Below are 13592 nucleotides of genomic sequence, written 5' to 3'. Positions count from 1 at the left end.
AGATGGGTGGCTGTCCTAAACCTCTTTTTGGTGTCAAGGTCAATTCATTTTACAATGTTCAAAAACAGTCCTGTAAGTTTATTTGGAATATGATGCCACAGAGTCCAGAGCGCCACTTCAATATTAGTCAAATCTAATACTGTACACGGTGGGCTTGCTTCATTCTGATTCAGTACGGCCATCCTCCAGGAATCAACAGAGAACTTTTCAAATTTTAAACTTAAATTTTAAGTCATGTTTTTTTAATGTGGTTTTGGATGATGTAGTATGCAACAGAAAGATATTATATACAATTACCATCAATTTCTTTAGTTTAATTTTTGTTAGAATAATACTGAATATGTTAAAAGACAAAGACACATTTACAACCTTCAGAATTTAGAATTTTGTGTTTTTTAATAAGAAATACTTTTTCATGTAACTTCATTGACTATTTGAAACAACTATTTAGTATGGATCACATCAAAATGATGTAATGTGCAATATAAACTGCATTTAACATATTGCAATTTTTTTAAAATATTCAGTAAGAGATGAAAAACATATATTCATTTATATATGTATACAAGAGGAAACCAAGTGGAAAAAGAAGATGGATACAGATCAAACAACAATAACAGTACTTTATTTCTTGTATAGCCCAAAATCACACAAGGAATGCCTCAATGGGCTTTAACTGGTCCTGTTTTTTTTTAGCCTTGTCTAAGAAAACAACAAAAAAACTACCAAAAAAAAAAGCTTCTGGGGAAAAAATGAAAAAAGACAAAAAGAAAAGAAAGCAGAAGAAAGCTCCCAGGGCTCTGCCAGACTGAGGTCAATTTTAAATGTGTTGTAAACTATCGGAAGAGCTGGGAATGCTTTTTTATTACATTTTGGCAATATGTTTATGAATAGCAAGAATACTGCAGCTAGTAAAAGAAGAAAATCCCTTTTTCATGTCATTATACAGTTTTCATTATCAATGTATTATCATAGTTGTATAAGGAGTACTTGAAGTTGACTGAACAGCAATACAGTGGAATTCTGCTGTGGCTCAGAGAGATCTCATCTCATTGTGAAACATGATTGAGTTGAGAACACTACTGCCTTTGACCCACATGCTTGTTGTCTGTGTGCCCATCAGCTTGGCTGTCTTGGTGTGTACTGTAAGTAAAAAATGTAATATATCTCAGAAAGAGGATTCAATAGAAATGAGAGTTTCATTTAAAGCTGCAAATCCAGGATGATACCTTTTCAAAATTATGATTTCTCTTTAAAAAAATAAAAATGCTCAAAGTACTGTATATACAGCAAAAATATTTTCCTAGAAAAACATAAAAATAGCTTTAACAAATGACTAGAGATTCAGTTTTCCAGCCACATTTAATTAATTGTGAAGCATTTTTTCCCTTCTTACTCATTTTCACTTGAGCATGTTTCCAAAATGAAAAGATTTGGCAGTGTTTACTTCTTGTTTTGGAACATTAGAAAAAACTGGAAGCCTGGCCTGGACTAACCTTATATAGCACCAGAACGGTTTTCATGGAAATAAATGTACAGTATATTAGGCATATACTGTACCTATAGGAACCAATTAACCCTGCATATGTTGCTAGTGCTTTCTGAACAAAACTATACAGTCTGTGTACACTAACTCCTGTACCTCACACATGCATCTTATTGCGCTGAGCCCATATTCCATCCTGCCTACTATGAGTGGTATAAAGGGGTGTGTGTGTGCGTGTCTGTGTAGCTCACCAAATGTTATTTTTGAAGAGATATGCTAAGCTTGGTGAGTCTTTGTGGCCCCTTGTAGTGAAGGAGGTTCTTTATATATATGAAAACTAGGTGACATGTTGGATAAGACCTGTCTGAAGGACTCGGAAATGATGTGTAGGAGAAGCATTAATAGTAAAAGAGGGACCTCCTTTTCATTTTTCTTTGCAAAGTGTAGTATTTTATATGAATGCTTCAATTATATTAAAGTCAAATGGGAACACAAATTGCTAAAATGTAGAATTATTGCTGTCAATAAAGAACACTGTTCCTTTTAGATTAGGCAATGTTAAAATCATTTGAGCTTGTGAGTTGTCACCTGACACATGAGCGCAATTTAAAGTTGTAGACAATGTTTTAAGTGCAGGGTATGCTGTTTTTGGATCCTGTTGATCATCCAGGAGTAGTAAGCATTTATTTTTAAACTGCCATGGAGGAAAAAAAAGCCACATGGAAAAGCTAACAGTAATCAGCTGTGTCACAGCATTGGCAGAGTCCACCAGCTTTTTTAAACCAAACTTCTCTGCTACAAAAAAAAAATGATGCCAAAAAACCACCTGGAGATGAACTGAAATATTGAAAGTAGCAAAAGTCTTAACCAAAAGTTGGAGAAAACAACACCAAACTCCAAAGCAAAACTCGTATTTACAAAATGTTCGCTGTAATTCTTAAACCAAAAAACGCTACAAGAGGTAAATGCACTGGAAACTTCTAACAACAATGAGCATGTTGTGCCAGCTTCACAAAACATGGCCCCCAGGATATGCCCATAGCAGCCTTACATTGTAGCAATGGGACCACAAAATGGCGGTGCCCATGATAACATAAAAGGGCATTGCAGTAAAATAAAAAGATAATGATAACAAGGTTTAACCTATTTCAATATATATCTAAAATCCAACGTCTGTCTGTCTGTCTGTATTTAGATCGGGTTTTTTTCTATAATTTGGATGAATATTCTGGTTGATTTTGCGACCTCTCTCATCGCGCTATCAAAGTATCAAAGTTCACTTGCAGTGCCGATTTACTTACGCGAATCCAAGAGAGACGCAGCAGGCTGAAGGGAGGGGGCCAGGGCCCTCCTCACTCACACTCCAGCCTCGAGGCGTATCTTACATCCATTTAGCTAGCGAATGAGAGAACTACTTAACGGACTGATTTTGTGACTTCTCTCATCACGCTAAGAATCATAGTTTGCTTGTAGGAGCTAATCCAAGACAAAGGCTGTGGGCCAAGGGGAGAGGGAAGCGTGGTGTCAGGAGTAGGGAGCCAGGCAGGGCCCTCCTCGCTGTCCTGTTTCACTTCTACACGGGCGAAGCCATGGGGGACGGCTAGTATTTATAAATAGTAAATTTTAAAAAGAACTATACAGGTGTTGTCCTAAAACCCTCCAAACTGCTGAATAACCCTAAAATAAAATTTAACACAAAGCACCAAAAATTATTTTCCATCTGTTTCGTAACAATTGTAATAGGTGGCGACTTGAAAGGACGTGTTGGAGGAAGTCCATGGAGGCTTAGCTCCAATACTAGCATAGGCTGGGTGGACTGCTGAGTTTGAACAGATTCCGGATTTTGGTGGTGTAATGGAAACAGCGGTGTGCAATACTCTGTTTAATTAGGAGGAAAACAAGTTGGTAACATGAATCTGGTTGTGAAAGGAATATGACAGACAATTTGTGGTTATGAAAGTTGATTGTGTTATATTGTGTAAGGTGATTCCTGGAGAAAACTTGTTTGTTAAAGACCTTTTAGTGAGAGGCATGAAAAAAGTAAGAGGAAGTATTTACCAAAGATGAAGGTGTGGAAGATAAAATGAAGTTGTCGGCAGAAGTCTGCAGTCAGACAAAGGACCTACTGAGACATAAGGAAACATGGTAGTAAATGCTGAGGTAGGACTGGGAATTGAGGAAAAGTAGCGATTCTATAAGAAGTTGAAGAAAACAAATGTGGAAGGTAGGCTAGTTGTGACTGTAAAAATTTTGTTGACAATTGTTATAATTACAATTAAAGTTTTTTTTTTGCCATTACAACTAGAGGATGTATAGTGATATTATAATAATGTACTTAAACCTGATGAAGAAGAGGCATTTATTGACACTGAAAATTAGAATAAATATTCTTCTTCTTCTTCTTCGCCATATCTCAGTGTTGTAATTACACGTCGACGTGGGCTCAAGCATGAGGAGACATCAAACGCCACAGATCTCTGTCTTGGGCCGTCCGCGTTACATCTTGCAGTCCCATGTCATATCTTGAGAGTGCTGCCGACACCCATGTCATTCTTGGGCACCCTCTCTTGTTGGTTCCATCCACTCTTCCATGTAGTGTGATGTTAGCAATCCTGTTCTTGTCCATCTGGGGTACATGACCTAGCCACTTATGTTGTCTTATCGTTTCTGTCTGGTTGAGGGCCTTCCTGATGTCTTCGTTTCTCATCTTGTCTATGATGCGTACTCCAAGTATCTTTCTGAGCACTGCCATCTCGAACACGAGCAGTTGTCTTTCTTCAGCACTTCTAAGAGTCCACGTTTCGCATCCGTACAAGGCAATCGGTACTATAAGCGAGTTGTATAGTCTCATCTTGGTTATCTTGTTGATGTTCTTGTTCTTCCAGATACTGTCCAGGTCACTCATTGAACTTAAGGCTATGGCTGTTCTCGTTCTGATGTCTTTCGAGCTGTCACACGTTATGGTTAAGGTCGATCCTAAATACTTAAAACTGTCTTCATTCTGCAGTTTCTTTCCTCTGAGCAACATGCCCTCTTCAACTCTATTCTTCGTTTCTTGCTCTGGCTTCGAGCTCAGCAGCATCCATATTGTCTTGGTGTCGCTTATCTCTTGTCCGTATCTTGAACTGACGCTTTCCACCTTATTTAGTAGGAGTTGTGCGTGACTGCGAAGTTCAGTTATAAGACCGATGTCGTCAGCAAAACGAAGGTTGTTAATCGTTCGGCCATTCACGCATGCTCCTTTGCTTTCTAGTCCGTTGAGTGCCTCCCGCATGATGTGCTCTAGATAGATGTTGAAGAGACCCGGTGACAATATGCAGCCTTGGCGTACTTTGATTGCTAGTTGGAACCACTCTGTCACATCTCTTCCGACTCTTATGGCGCTCTGCGTTCGCTTGTACAGGTTCTCCATCAGACTGATCAGCTTTGGGTGTATGCCGTAGTGATGTAGTACTTTCCAGAGGCCTTGGTGCCACACTCGGTCGAATGCTTTCTTGAAGTCGATGAAAATCAAGTAAAGCTCTTTATCCTGTAGTGAGAGATACAGTCATCGATAAGGCGCCAAGAAGGGATGTCAAGATTATAATGGGCGACTTCAACGCACAAGTCGGTATCGATCACGACACATGGAAAGGCGTGCTGGGACACTTTGGCTACGGCTCAATGAACGAAAGAGGGGAAAGACTTCTCCAATTTTGCAGGCTCAACAAACTGAACATCATGAACACCTGGTTCAACCATAAGCCATCAAGAAAATGGACATGGAGCTCACCTGGAGATCGAACCCAGCAGATGATCGACTACATCATGATCGATCAGAGATGGCGTAGCTGTGCCCATAACACACGCAGCTTCCCAAGCGCAATAGTGCCGAATGTGCACAACGATCATAACCTCGTGATGGGCAACTTCAAGTTAAGATTCAACATCCAAAAAAGAACGGTCACAAAGAAGGTGGATATCGAACGACTACAAATACCCGAAGTCAAAGAAAGTTATAAGATTGAACTAAAAAATCGTTTTGAAGCGCTTAGCGGTCTAGTTGAAGAAACGAACGTGGATGAAGCACTGGAGGCCGTCAACGACACGATTAAGAGAACAGCGGAGGAGGTAATTGGCCTTAAGAGATACAGAAAGGCCCCATGGATCAGTGACGAAGTGCTCGACCTGTCTGACCAACGACGAGCTGTGAAGGCAATGAAGAACAATAACCCACAGGACGAGAATTTGAAACAACTATACTAACAGCTCAGGATCATCATAGACAAAAAGGTTGAGGAGTGCCGAGAGGATTGGTTTAACAGACAGTGCTGTGAGACAGAGGAAGCAAGCCGAAAAAACGATATGCGCACTCTCTTTCAAAAGGTCAAAACGCTCAAGAAAGGAGTCAAGCTGAATGAAAGGTGCAACAACATCAGAGACAAGGATGGCAACCTGCTTACCAAGGACATCGACATTCTTAAGCGATGGTACGAATACGGTAGAGGCCTCTATAATGCAAACATTGAAACGGCAGAGGAGCAAGCCGGATTCAGGTCAGGACGCGGTACAATTGAGCAGATCTTCTCACTCAGACTGTTATGCGAAAAGTATCTCTCACTACAGGAGAATAAATATATTGGGACATAAATCCACAATGGAGCGAAACACATGCTGCGCTCTGTCACAGACCTGCCAACATGTGGCCAACTTATCACAATCTTCACTCCTGTATGTGAATCCTTAGACTTCCTGGCACCTGTCTTATTGGCTACTCTACTGCATGTAGTACATCAGGTTCTGCATACACCTCTTGTCATCCACCCAGGAATTCTTCTCACACAGACTGCTTCTTGGTTTAACCTCCTCCAGCCAGGAATATTGCAGGGTCAGACCACCAGGAAACATGCAAAATTTCAAAAGATGCCAGAACTTGATGTCAGCCATGAAAATGTTAGTAACACCCTAACAGCAAGAGAAAACGGCAAATTCTAGCAATGCTACTACTGAGTGTGCTGAAAGATCCACAAACACCATTGTTGGCATATAATGAAAGACTGATCATGGATTTCACATGGACAAGCCACCAACACAAAAGGCTGAAGTTTCCTTATTGATGAACATCTTTGCAGCTCACTGAACAACAGCTAAGGTGCATGGCTGAAATACAGTATATTATGCAGAGTATGAAGGTGTAGCTGGCTGATGTTTAAACTTTGAAAATGTGGTTTCAGCTATGCCGCATGCGTTCTCCTGCTTGTAGAATGCCTTTTCTTCCTTCCATTCTTACCCTCTGGATGTGCGCTTACTTGCTCATACTCTTTCCCTCTCTCTTCCACTTTCTGCCTTTGCTGGAAGAAGCAGAAGCACCGAAGGTGCAGACAGAAATTGGGGCTGTAACATTTAAATGTAAAATTGTAAATCCAAAATGATGTAAAATGGTCACAGCCAGATAAAATAACTGAGATTAGGAAATTACAACAACAACAACATTTATTTATATAGCACATTTTCATACAAAAAGTAGCTCAAAGTGCTTTACATAATGAAGAGAAGAAAAATAAAAGACAAAATAAGAAATTAAAATAAGACAACATTAGTTAACATAGAATTATATAATAATTGCAATAAACCTAGCAAAAGGTGACACAGCAACCAATAAGGAAGCCAAGAAGTGTCACTATCGTAGCTGCAGGGAAAAGAGGTGATAGTAGTTTGCAAGGGATCTTCATGAGGAGGAAGGAAAGAGGAATGTATTCCAGATCACAAAGGAGATGACAAAAGAAAGACAGGGTGTAGTAGATGCAGTTGTAGGAGGTCTGAATTGCTTGAAATAAGCTTAAGGGGAAATCTTCATTGATTTTAATAAGATTTAGGAAACCTAGAAGAAGTAAATTGAGAGGTTGCTGAATGAGGAGAAGGAATAGAATAATGATGTTCATTGTGAGGAAGCAGAAGGACTGAGCTGTACATTTTGAAGAAAGGAGGTGCCAAATTCAGTGAAAAAGATTAAGATACGTAGTAAAGCAGTGGGCCCGACCGAGGTGTCATCAGAAATGTTGAAGGCAGCACAGTGCCCTGGAGTTGAATGGTTTAAATACATGTGCCACATGCTTGTGTGTGAAGGAAAGACTGGAATAGTAATGTTCTCATTCTTGCATACAAAAGAAAGTGTTACCAACTGGAATGTGGGTCGGACTGAGTGATCAAGGTTTTTGAGCAGGTAATGAAGGTAGTTGGCAGAACACTATGGAAAAGGATCATTGAAAAAATTGAAGAAAAGCAATTTTGTTTGTTGTCATCTTAGTTGTCAGGAAAATGCAGGAAAAGCATCAGGTAAAGGAAAAAGCATGTGTACAACTTTATGTCTGTAGAAGTGCTACTGAGGTAGTCTTTGACAAATTTAGGTGTGAGTTTAGAATTATTAGTATTTGTTGTGGTGTCGATGTATAAGGAAACACGAACACTGTTCTGGACAGCAGATGTGGATAGAGAGATAATGGATTGAGCTTTTGAGGTGAAGGAGAGACAGCACCATTGATCCATACTGAGTCTGCTGTTTTATGTGATAGTGATGGAGATGGTAACCAGAGAATCATGGGAACTCTTGTATGCTGATGATCTTGTGCTGATGGCAAGATACTTGTGCTGATGGGATGATCTTGTGCTGATGGGTAGATACTGAAATGAAAAGCTGGTTTGGAAATGAAAGGCTTCAAAGTAAATGAAAGAATGACAAAGGTGAAGGTGCAGGAAGCATGAAAGTGTTGAGTAATTGTATACCAAGTATGGTAAAGGTGTTGAAAGAAACTCTATCTAATGAATGGATAGTTGGGAAGTAGGTACCAAAAAGATGTAGTGGTGTGAAGGGTAGTCTTCAGGCAGCGAGTATGACCTTTGCTTGTAGAAAGTGTGGGAGAGGGGTGCAGAATTTGAATAAAATAGAGAATTACTGCTACTTACCATAGGTGACATCTTCAAAGCAGATAACGGTGTCTACAAAGCAACTCAATTAAAATATATTTTTTAAATGTACACATTGTGTTACTAGACAAATTTTACTTCCTATGGAAGAAAAAAATTGCAGAATTGCAGTGTATAAATTTCTTATTTTTAATGCTTTTAAGTAGTGTTTTAAAGATTTTTTATTTAGTTTTATGTTTTCAACATTTTTTAGCTTTAGATTTTATTTAGCTTATCTTTCCATTTTTTTTTTGTTTTTATTTCATTTCAGTTTTTCAGCGAATAACAATTTTATTAATTTGGTTTTACTCACCAAAAACGTTAACACAGACACTGTTCTGAAAGTCTAAAATACAGTTTTCTTTACAGTTAGCAAATTGCATATCATTCATCTTGCGGTCATCTTGATATAATTGAATGCATGAAGCATACAATTTTACTGCCTGTGACAGAGCTCAATTTTCTAAATCAAAAAAAGCAAAAATCAAATCAATGGTATGTCCTGTTGTCACTTTGTACATTAACCTGCAATAAGTTTAAGAAAAACGATTATTTAGTTTTAAAAACCCTTACATTTCCAATTGTGTGATTTCCTTTGTGAGCAGGAGGAACACCATATTTTTTGATATTTGCTGATGCTGCCTCTACACATTTGGAAAGTCTATTAAGCTCATGGAATTGTAGTTAGGTTAATTTTTGAAAGACTGTTGAAGTCACTATTTAAACTGGGCTACAGTAAGAGCAGTAATTACAAGACATACTATATAGATGGAAGTTTCACCATGTATATGGTGCATTTCTACAAGCAGATTTACGTTGTGTACTGTACATCTGCTATAGCAACATCTCAAATCATACAAACCATAAGCAATATGCAATTAACATTTTAAAAATATTCTGCATCATTAGCGCCTTACTGTTACATGTGCGCCTGAAGTGTTATAGTACACCTTCCCATGCCTTATTCTACAAATTGCAAGCATATAAGAAACTGCTCACAAAAAGCTCTGGCAAATATGTAATAATAATGTATGTAGTATGGGGCCCATAGCAGGAATCAGTCTTAGAAAAGCTCACTGGACACATTCAACCCATTATGCAAACAAAACCAACTACAACACAGGCAAAGAATTAAGCCTGATTCCCTGAAACTCTGAGGTAAGAACGCTAGAAACTGCACCACTAGGTCACCCTGTTTCAAAATATTATCTATGGTAAATTACTGGATTAAAAGTAAATGAATGCTTTGTTTATAGGTTCCTGCTCCTGGTTTGCCTGCAGCTCCCTTGCTGAATGTCTTTTCTGCTTTTGTATGTGTGCATGATTGAGTCCTGCAAAGAACTGTCATTTAATAGACCTGTTTATTTCCCTGTTAGCCTACACTGGGCAGATGTAATTTACTCCACAACGCATGTAGGTAATTGAGAGTGCTTAATGACACACTTCTAATATCCAGTTGCTAAACAGGAAATTTCTGCAGTTACGTGCACACAGCCGACGTACACATGGTGAGAACACAGAAGCTTGGTACTGACCCGGACAAGGATAACAATCAAATCTGATCTTATGGAGCTGCATAATAGGAAGTCACTCTGCACCATTGCACTTTCCACGTTAAAATGTCAGTAGAAAATGACCTGATTAAAACTAAATGTATACTGTATATACTCATGTATAAGTCGGGTCTTGAAACCCGAAAAATCTGATCAAATGCTCCCTCGTAGATAAGGGGTGCTCTTACGATAAAGGTTAATGAGTGTGTGAGATACAAAAAACACAAGTCAGTGCAAACGTTGCTTCAGAATAGTTCAGGTATTACCGTGTGGTCACGTAGGTACAATAGAGTGAGAGAGAGGTTAGGAGCACGCGCTCTGCCACACCCACATAATCCCTTGTTGCAATAGCGTGAGTTTTCCGCGTTTGATTTATACGACCAACATTATAAAATACCAGAAATTATATTGTAAAATCAAGTCCCGACTTATCCGTGGGAGAACTTATCTGCGAGTATATACGGTATGTGTAATGGTTGGAGTATCGCAATGACATCATGCTATACATCTGCTCAATCTGTTAGTAAACAGGCAATTTCTTATTTATTTATTTTATTCAAATGGCTTTAACAAGCATCCTTAGCTAGCTACTGCTCTCTGATCCACACACTAAGAAATTATATTTACAATAATAAAACTAAATTTAAGACATCAAAATCAGACATAAAAACTTTAACTTTTTTTTTTTTTTAAATAGCAATGCTATAAGTTAGCATTAACATTAAGCTATAAGTGATATTTCAGAACTAGGACCCCTATAGAATAAAACAAACACAGCCATATGTTTTCATATACTGAAGGTGCCATTCTTATATGCCTGTTGGCCACTTCTACTTTTCAAACTACTTTGCTGGATCTTCAAAGGAACAGTTGGCATTTTTTTAGAACTTTTTCCTTAAATTTTGGCAGAAGTGCAACTTATGTGCAACTAGTGGGATATCAGTAACTGACAACCAATTATGGCCAGTGTGATCCACAGAATAAAAGAGTGACAAGGCTTTGGTATTCGTTCTCAGGAGAATGGAAAAAAGTGACTAATAGCTGAAAGTGACTAATAAGATTCCCAGAATACTGTACTGTAGGTGATGGCAAGGAGTTGGAGCTTGCTGTTTGGAGTAAAATAAAAGATGATAAAGGTGAAAAAAAATAATATAATGACAGAAATATAACTTGGTAAAATATATTTTGTTTACAAATCTCCTTGAATAAAAGTAAAATACTACTCTGAAAAGTACATTTTTTTGCAGAAACTTACTTTGGTAGTAAATACCGGAGTAAGCATAAAGTATTACTATCCACTATTGCCATTTATGTTATTGTGGGATGCCTTTTGTCTTCAGAACGTTCTTCGGTTCTAAGCTTAAGTAGTTGCTGTTCAATTTAGTTCAGATGGAATATAATTTCCTAAGCAGCATGGTTGCATAATTTACTTAACTTTAAAATCTGTATAGCTATATTTTGTAAATGATGATGCAATGGGGAATCAGTGATCTGATAATAATGGAAACACCTGTGTTGATGTAGGGGGTCAGTTTAAAGGCAAACAGCAAGTGAGTCATAGACACACCTGAATCAACGGTACGGCTGTAGAGCTTTTAAAGAATATACTGACAACTATGCACACACACACACACACACACACACACACACACACACACACACACACACACATAATGCACAAAGCCAATTGTGAAAAAAGTTTTGTTTTTGTTTTCTTATTTTCATTTAGTTCTGCATTTTCAGACATTTTTGTTTTTTGTTTAATTTTAGTTAACAAAATGATTATATTTTTCATTCATGGCAGCTTTCATTTTAGTTTTCATTAATGAGAAAAAAATGCTCTAAACTGTAATATTTTCTTCTTCTTCTTTTGGCTGCTTTCGTTAGGGGTTGCCACAGCAGATCATCTTGTTCCATATCTTCCTGTTCTCTACATCTTGTTCTGTCACACCCACCACCTGCATGTCCTCTCTCACCACATCCATAAACCTTCTCTTAGGCCTTCCTCTTTTCTTTTTGCCTGGCAGCTTTACCCTTAACATCATTTTCCCAATATACCTAGTATCTCTCCTTGCACATGTCCAAACCAACACAATCTCGCCTCTCTGACTTTGTCTCCCAACCGTCCAAACTGAGCTGACCCTCTAATGTACTCATTTCTAATCCTGTCCATCCCTGTCACACCCAATGCAAATCTTAACATCTTTAACTCTGCTACCTCCAGCTCTGTCTCCTGCTTTCTGGTCAGTGCCACCGTCTCCAACCCATATAACAAAGCTGGTCTCACCACTGTCCTGTAGACCTTCCCTTTCACTCTTGCTGATACCCGTCTGTCACAAATTACTCCTGACACTCTTCTCCACCCATTCCACCCTGCCTGCACTCTCTTTTTCACCTCTCTTCCACAATCCCCGTTACTCTGAATTGTTGATCCCAAGTATTTAAACTCATCGACCTTCACCAACTCTATTCCCTGCATCCTCACCATCCTCTGACCTCCCTCTCATTCACACACATGTATTCTGTCTTGTTCTTACTGACCTTCATTCCTCTACTCTCTACAGCAAACCTCCAACTCTCCAGGGTCTGCTTAAACTGCTCCCTACTATCGCTGCAGATCACAATGTCATCAGCAAACATCAGAGTCCACGGGGACTCCTGTCTAATCTCATCTGTCAACCTGTCCATCACCATTGCAAATAAGAAAGGGCTCAGAGCTGATCCCTGATGTAATCCCACCTCCATGTTGAATGCATCCGTCACTCCTACTACAGTTCTCTCCACTGTCACACTTCCCTCGTATATAACCTGTACAACACTTACATACTTCTCTGCCACTCCCAACATCCTCATACAATACCACAGCTCCTCTCGAGGCACCCTGTCATATGCTTTCTCTAGGTCCACAAAGACGCAATGCAACTCCTTCTGGGCTTCTCTATTCTTCTATCCATCAAACCCCTCAGAGCAAACATAGAATCTGTGGTGCTCTTTCCTGGCATGAAATCATACTGCTGCTCACAAATCATCACCTCCCTCCTTAACCTAGCTTCCCATACTCTTTCCCATAACTTCATGCTGTGGCTCATCAATTTTATCCCCCTGTAGTTTCTACCGTCCTGAACATCCCCCTTATTCTTAAATATAGGCACCAGTACACTTCTTCTCCACTCCTCAGGCATCCTCCCACTGCCATCTCTCCTAAACACCTCCATGCTTCCACAGGTATATCATCTGGACCAATGGCTTTTCAGTTCTTTATCCTTTTCATAGCTGTACTTACTTCCTCCTTGCTAATCTGTCGCACTTCCTGATTCATTATCTCCACATCATCCAACCATCCTTCTCTCCCATTTTCTTCATTCATCAGTCTCTCAAAGTACTCTTTCCATCTGCTCAACACACCATCCTCATTTGTGAGTATGTTTCCATCTTTATCCTTTATTACCTTAACCTGCTGCACATCTTTCCCAGCTCGATCCCTCTGTCTAGCCAATCAGTACAGGTCCTTTTCTCCCTCCTTAGTGTCCAGCCTCTCATACAACTCATCATACGTCTTTTCTTTAGCCTTCACCACCTCTCTCTTCACCTTGTGCCTTATCTCCTTGTAC

General features: G+C 39.1%; 1 protein-coding gene across 1 annotated transcript in view; it reads right to left on the bottom strand.

Annotated features, from left to right (window-relative positions):
* Positions 1 to 6241: 6241 nt before the first annotated feature.
* LOC127526656 (uncharacterized) overlaps positions 6242 to 13592 on the bottom strand; it is a gene marked incomplete at its 5' end in the record, with an annotated part of 189661 nt that continues 182310 nt past the window's right edge. Inside the window, 1 exon segment of the mRNA XM_051922604.1 lies at positions 6242 to 6430. Within this exon segment, the coding sequence (XP_051778564.1) occupies positions 6242 to 6430 (189 nt within the window).

The sequence above is a fragment of the Erpetoichthys calabaricus genome, chromosome 2 (genome assembly GCF_900747795.2).
Source record: "Erpetoichthys calabaricus chromosome 2, fErpCal1.3, whole genome shotgun sequence".
In the NCBI taxonomy this organism is placed as follows: domain Eukaryota; kingdom Metazoa; phylum Chordata; class Cladistia; order Polypteriformes; family Polypteridae; genus Erpetoichthys; species Erpetoichthys calabaricus.
This window is presented reverse-complemented; position numbering and strand designations above follow the sequence as displayed.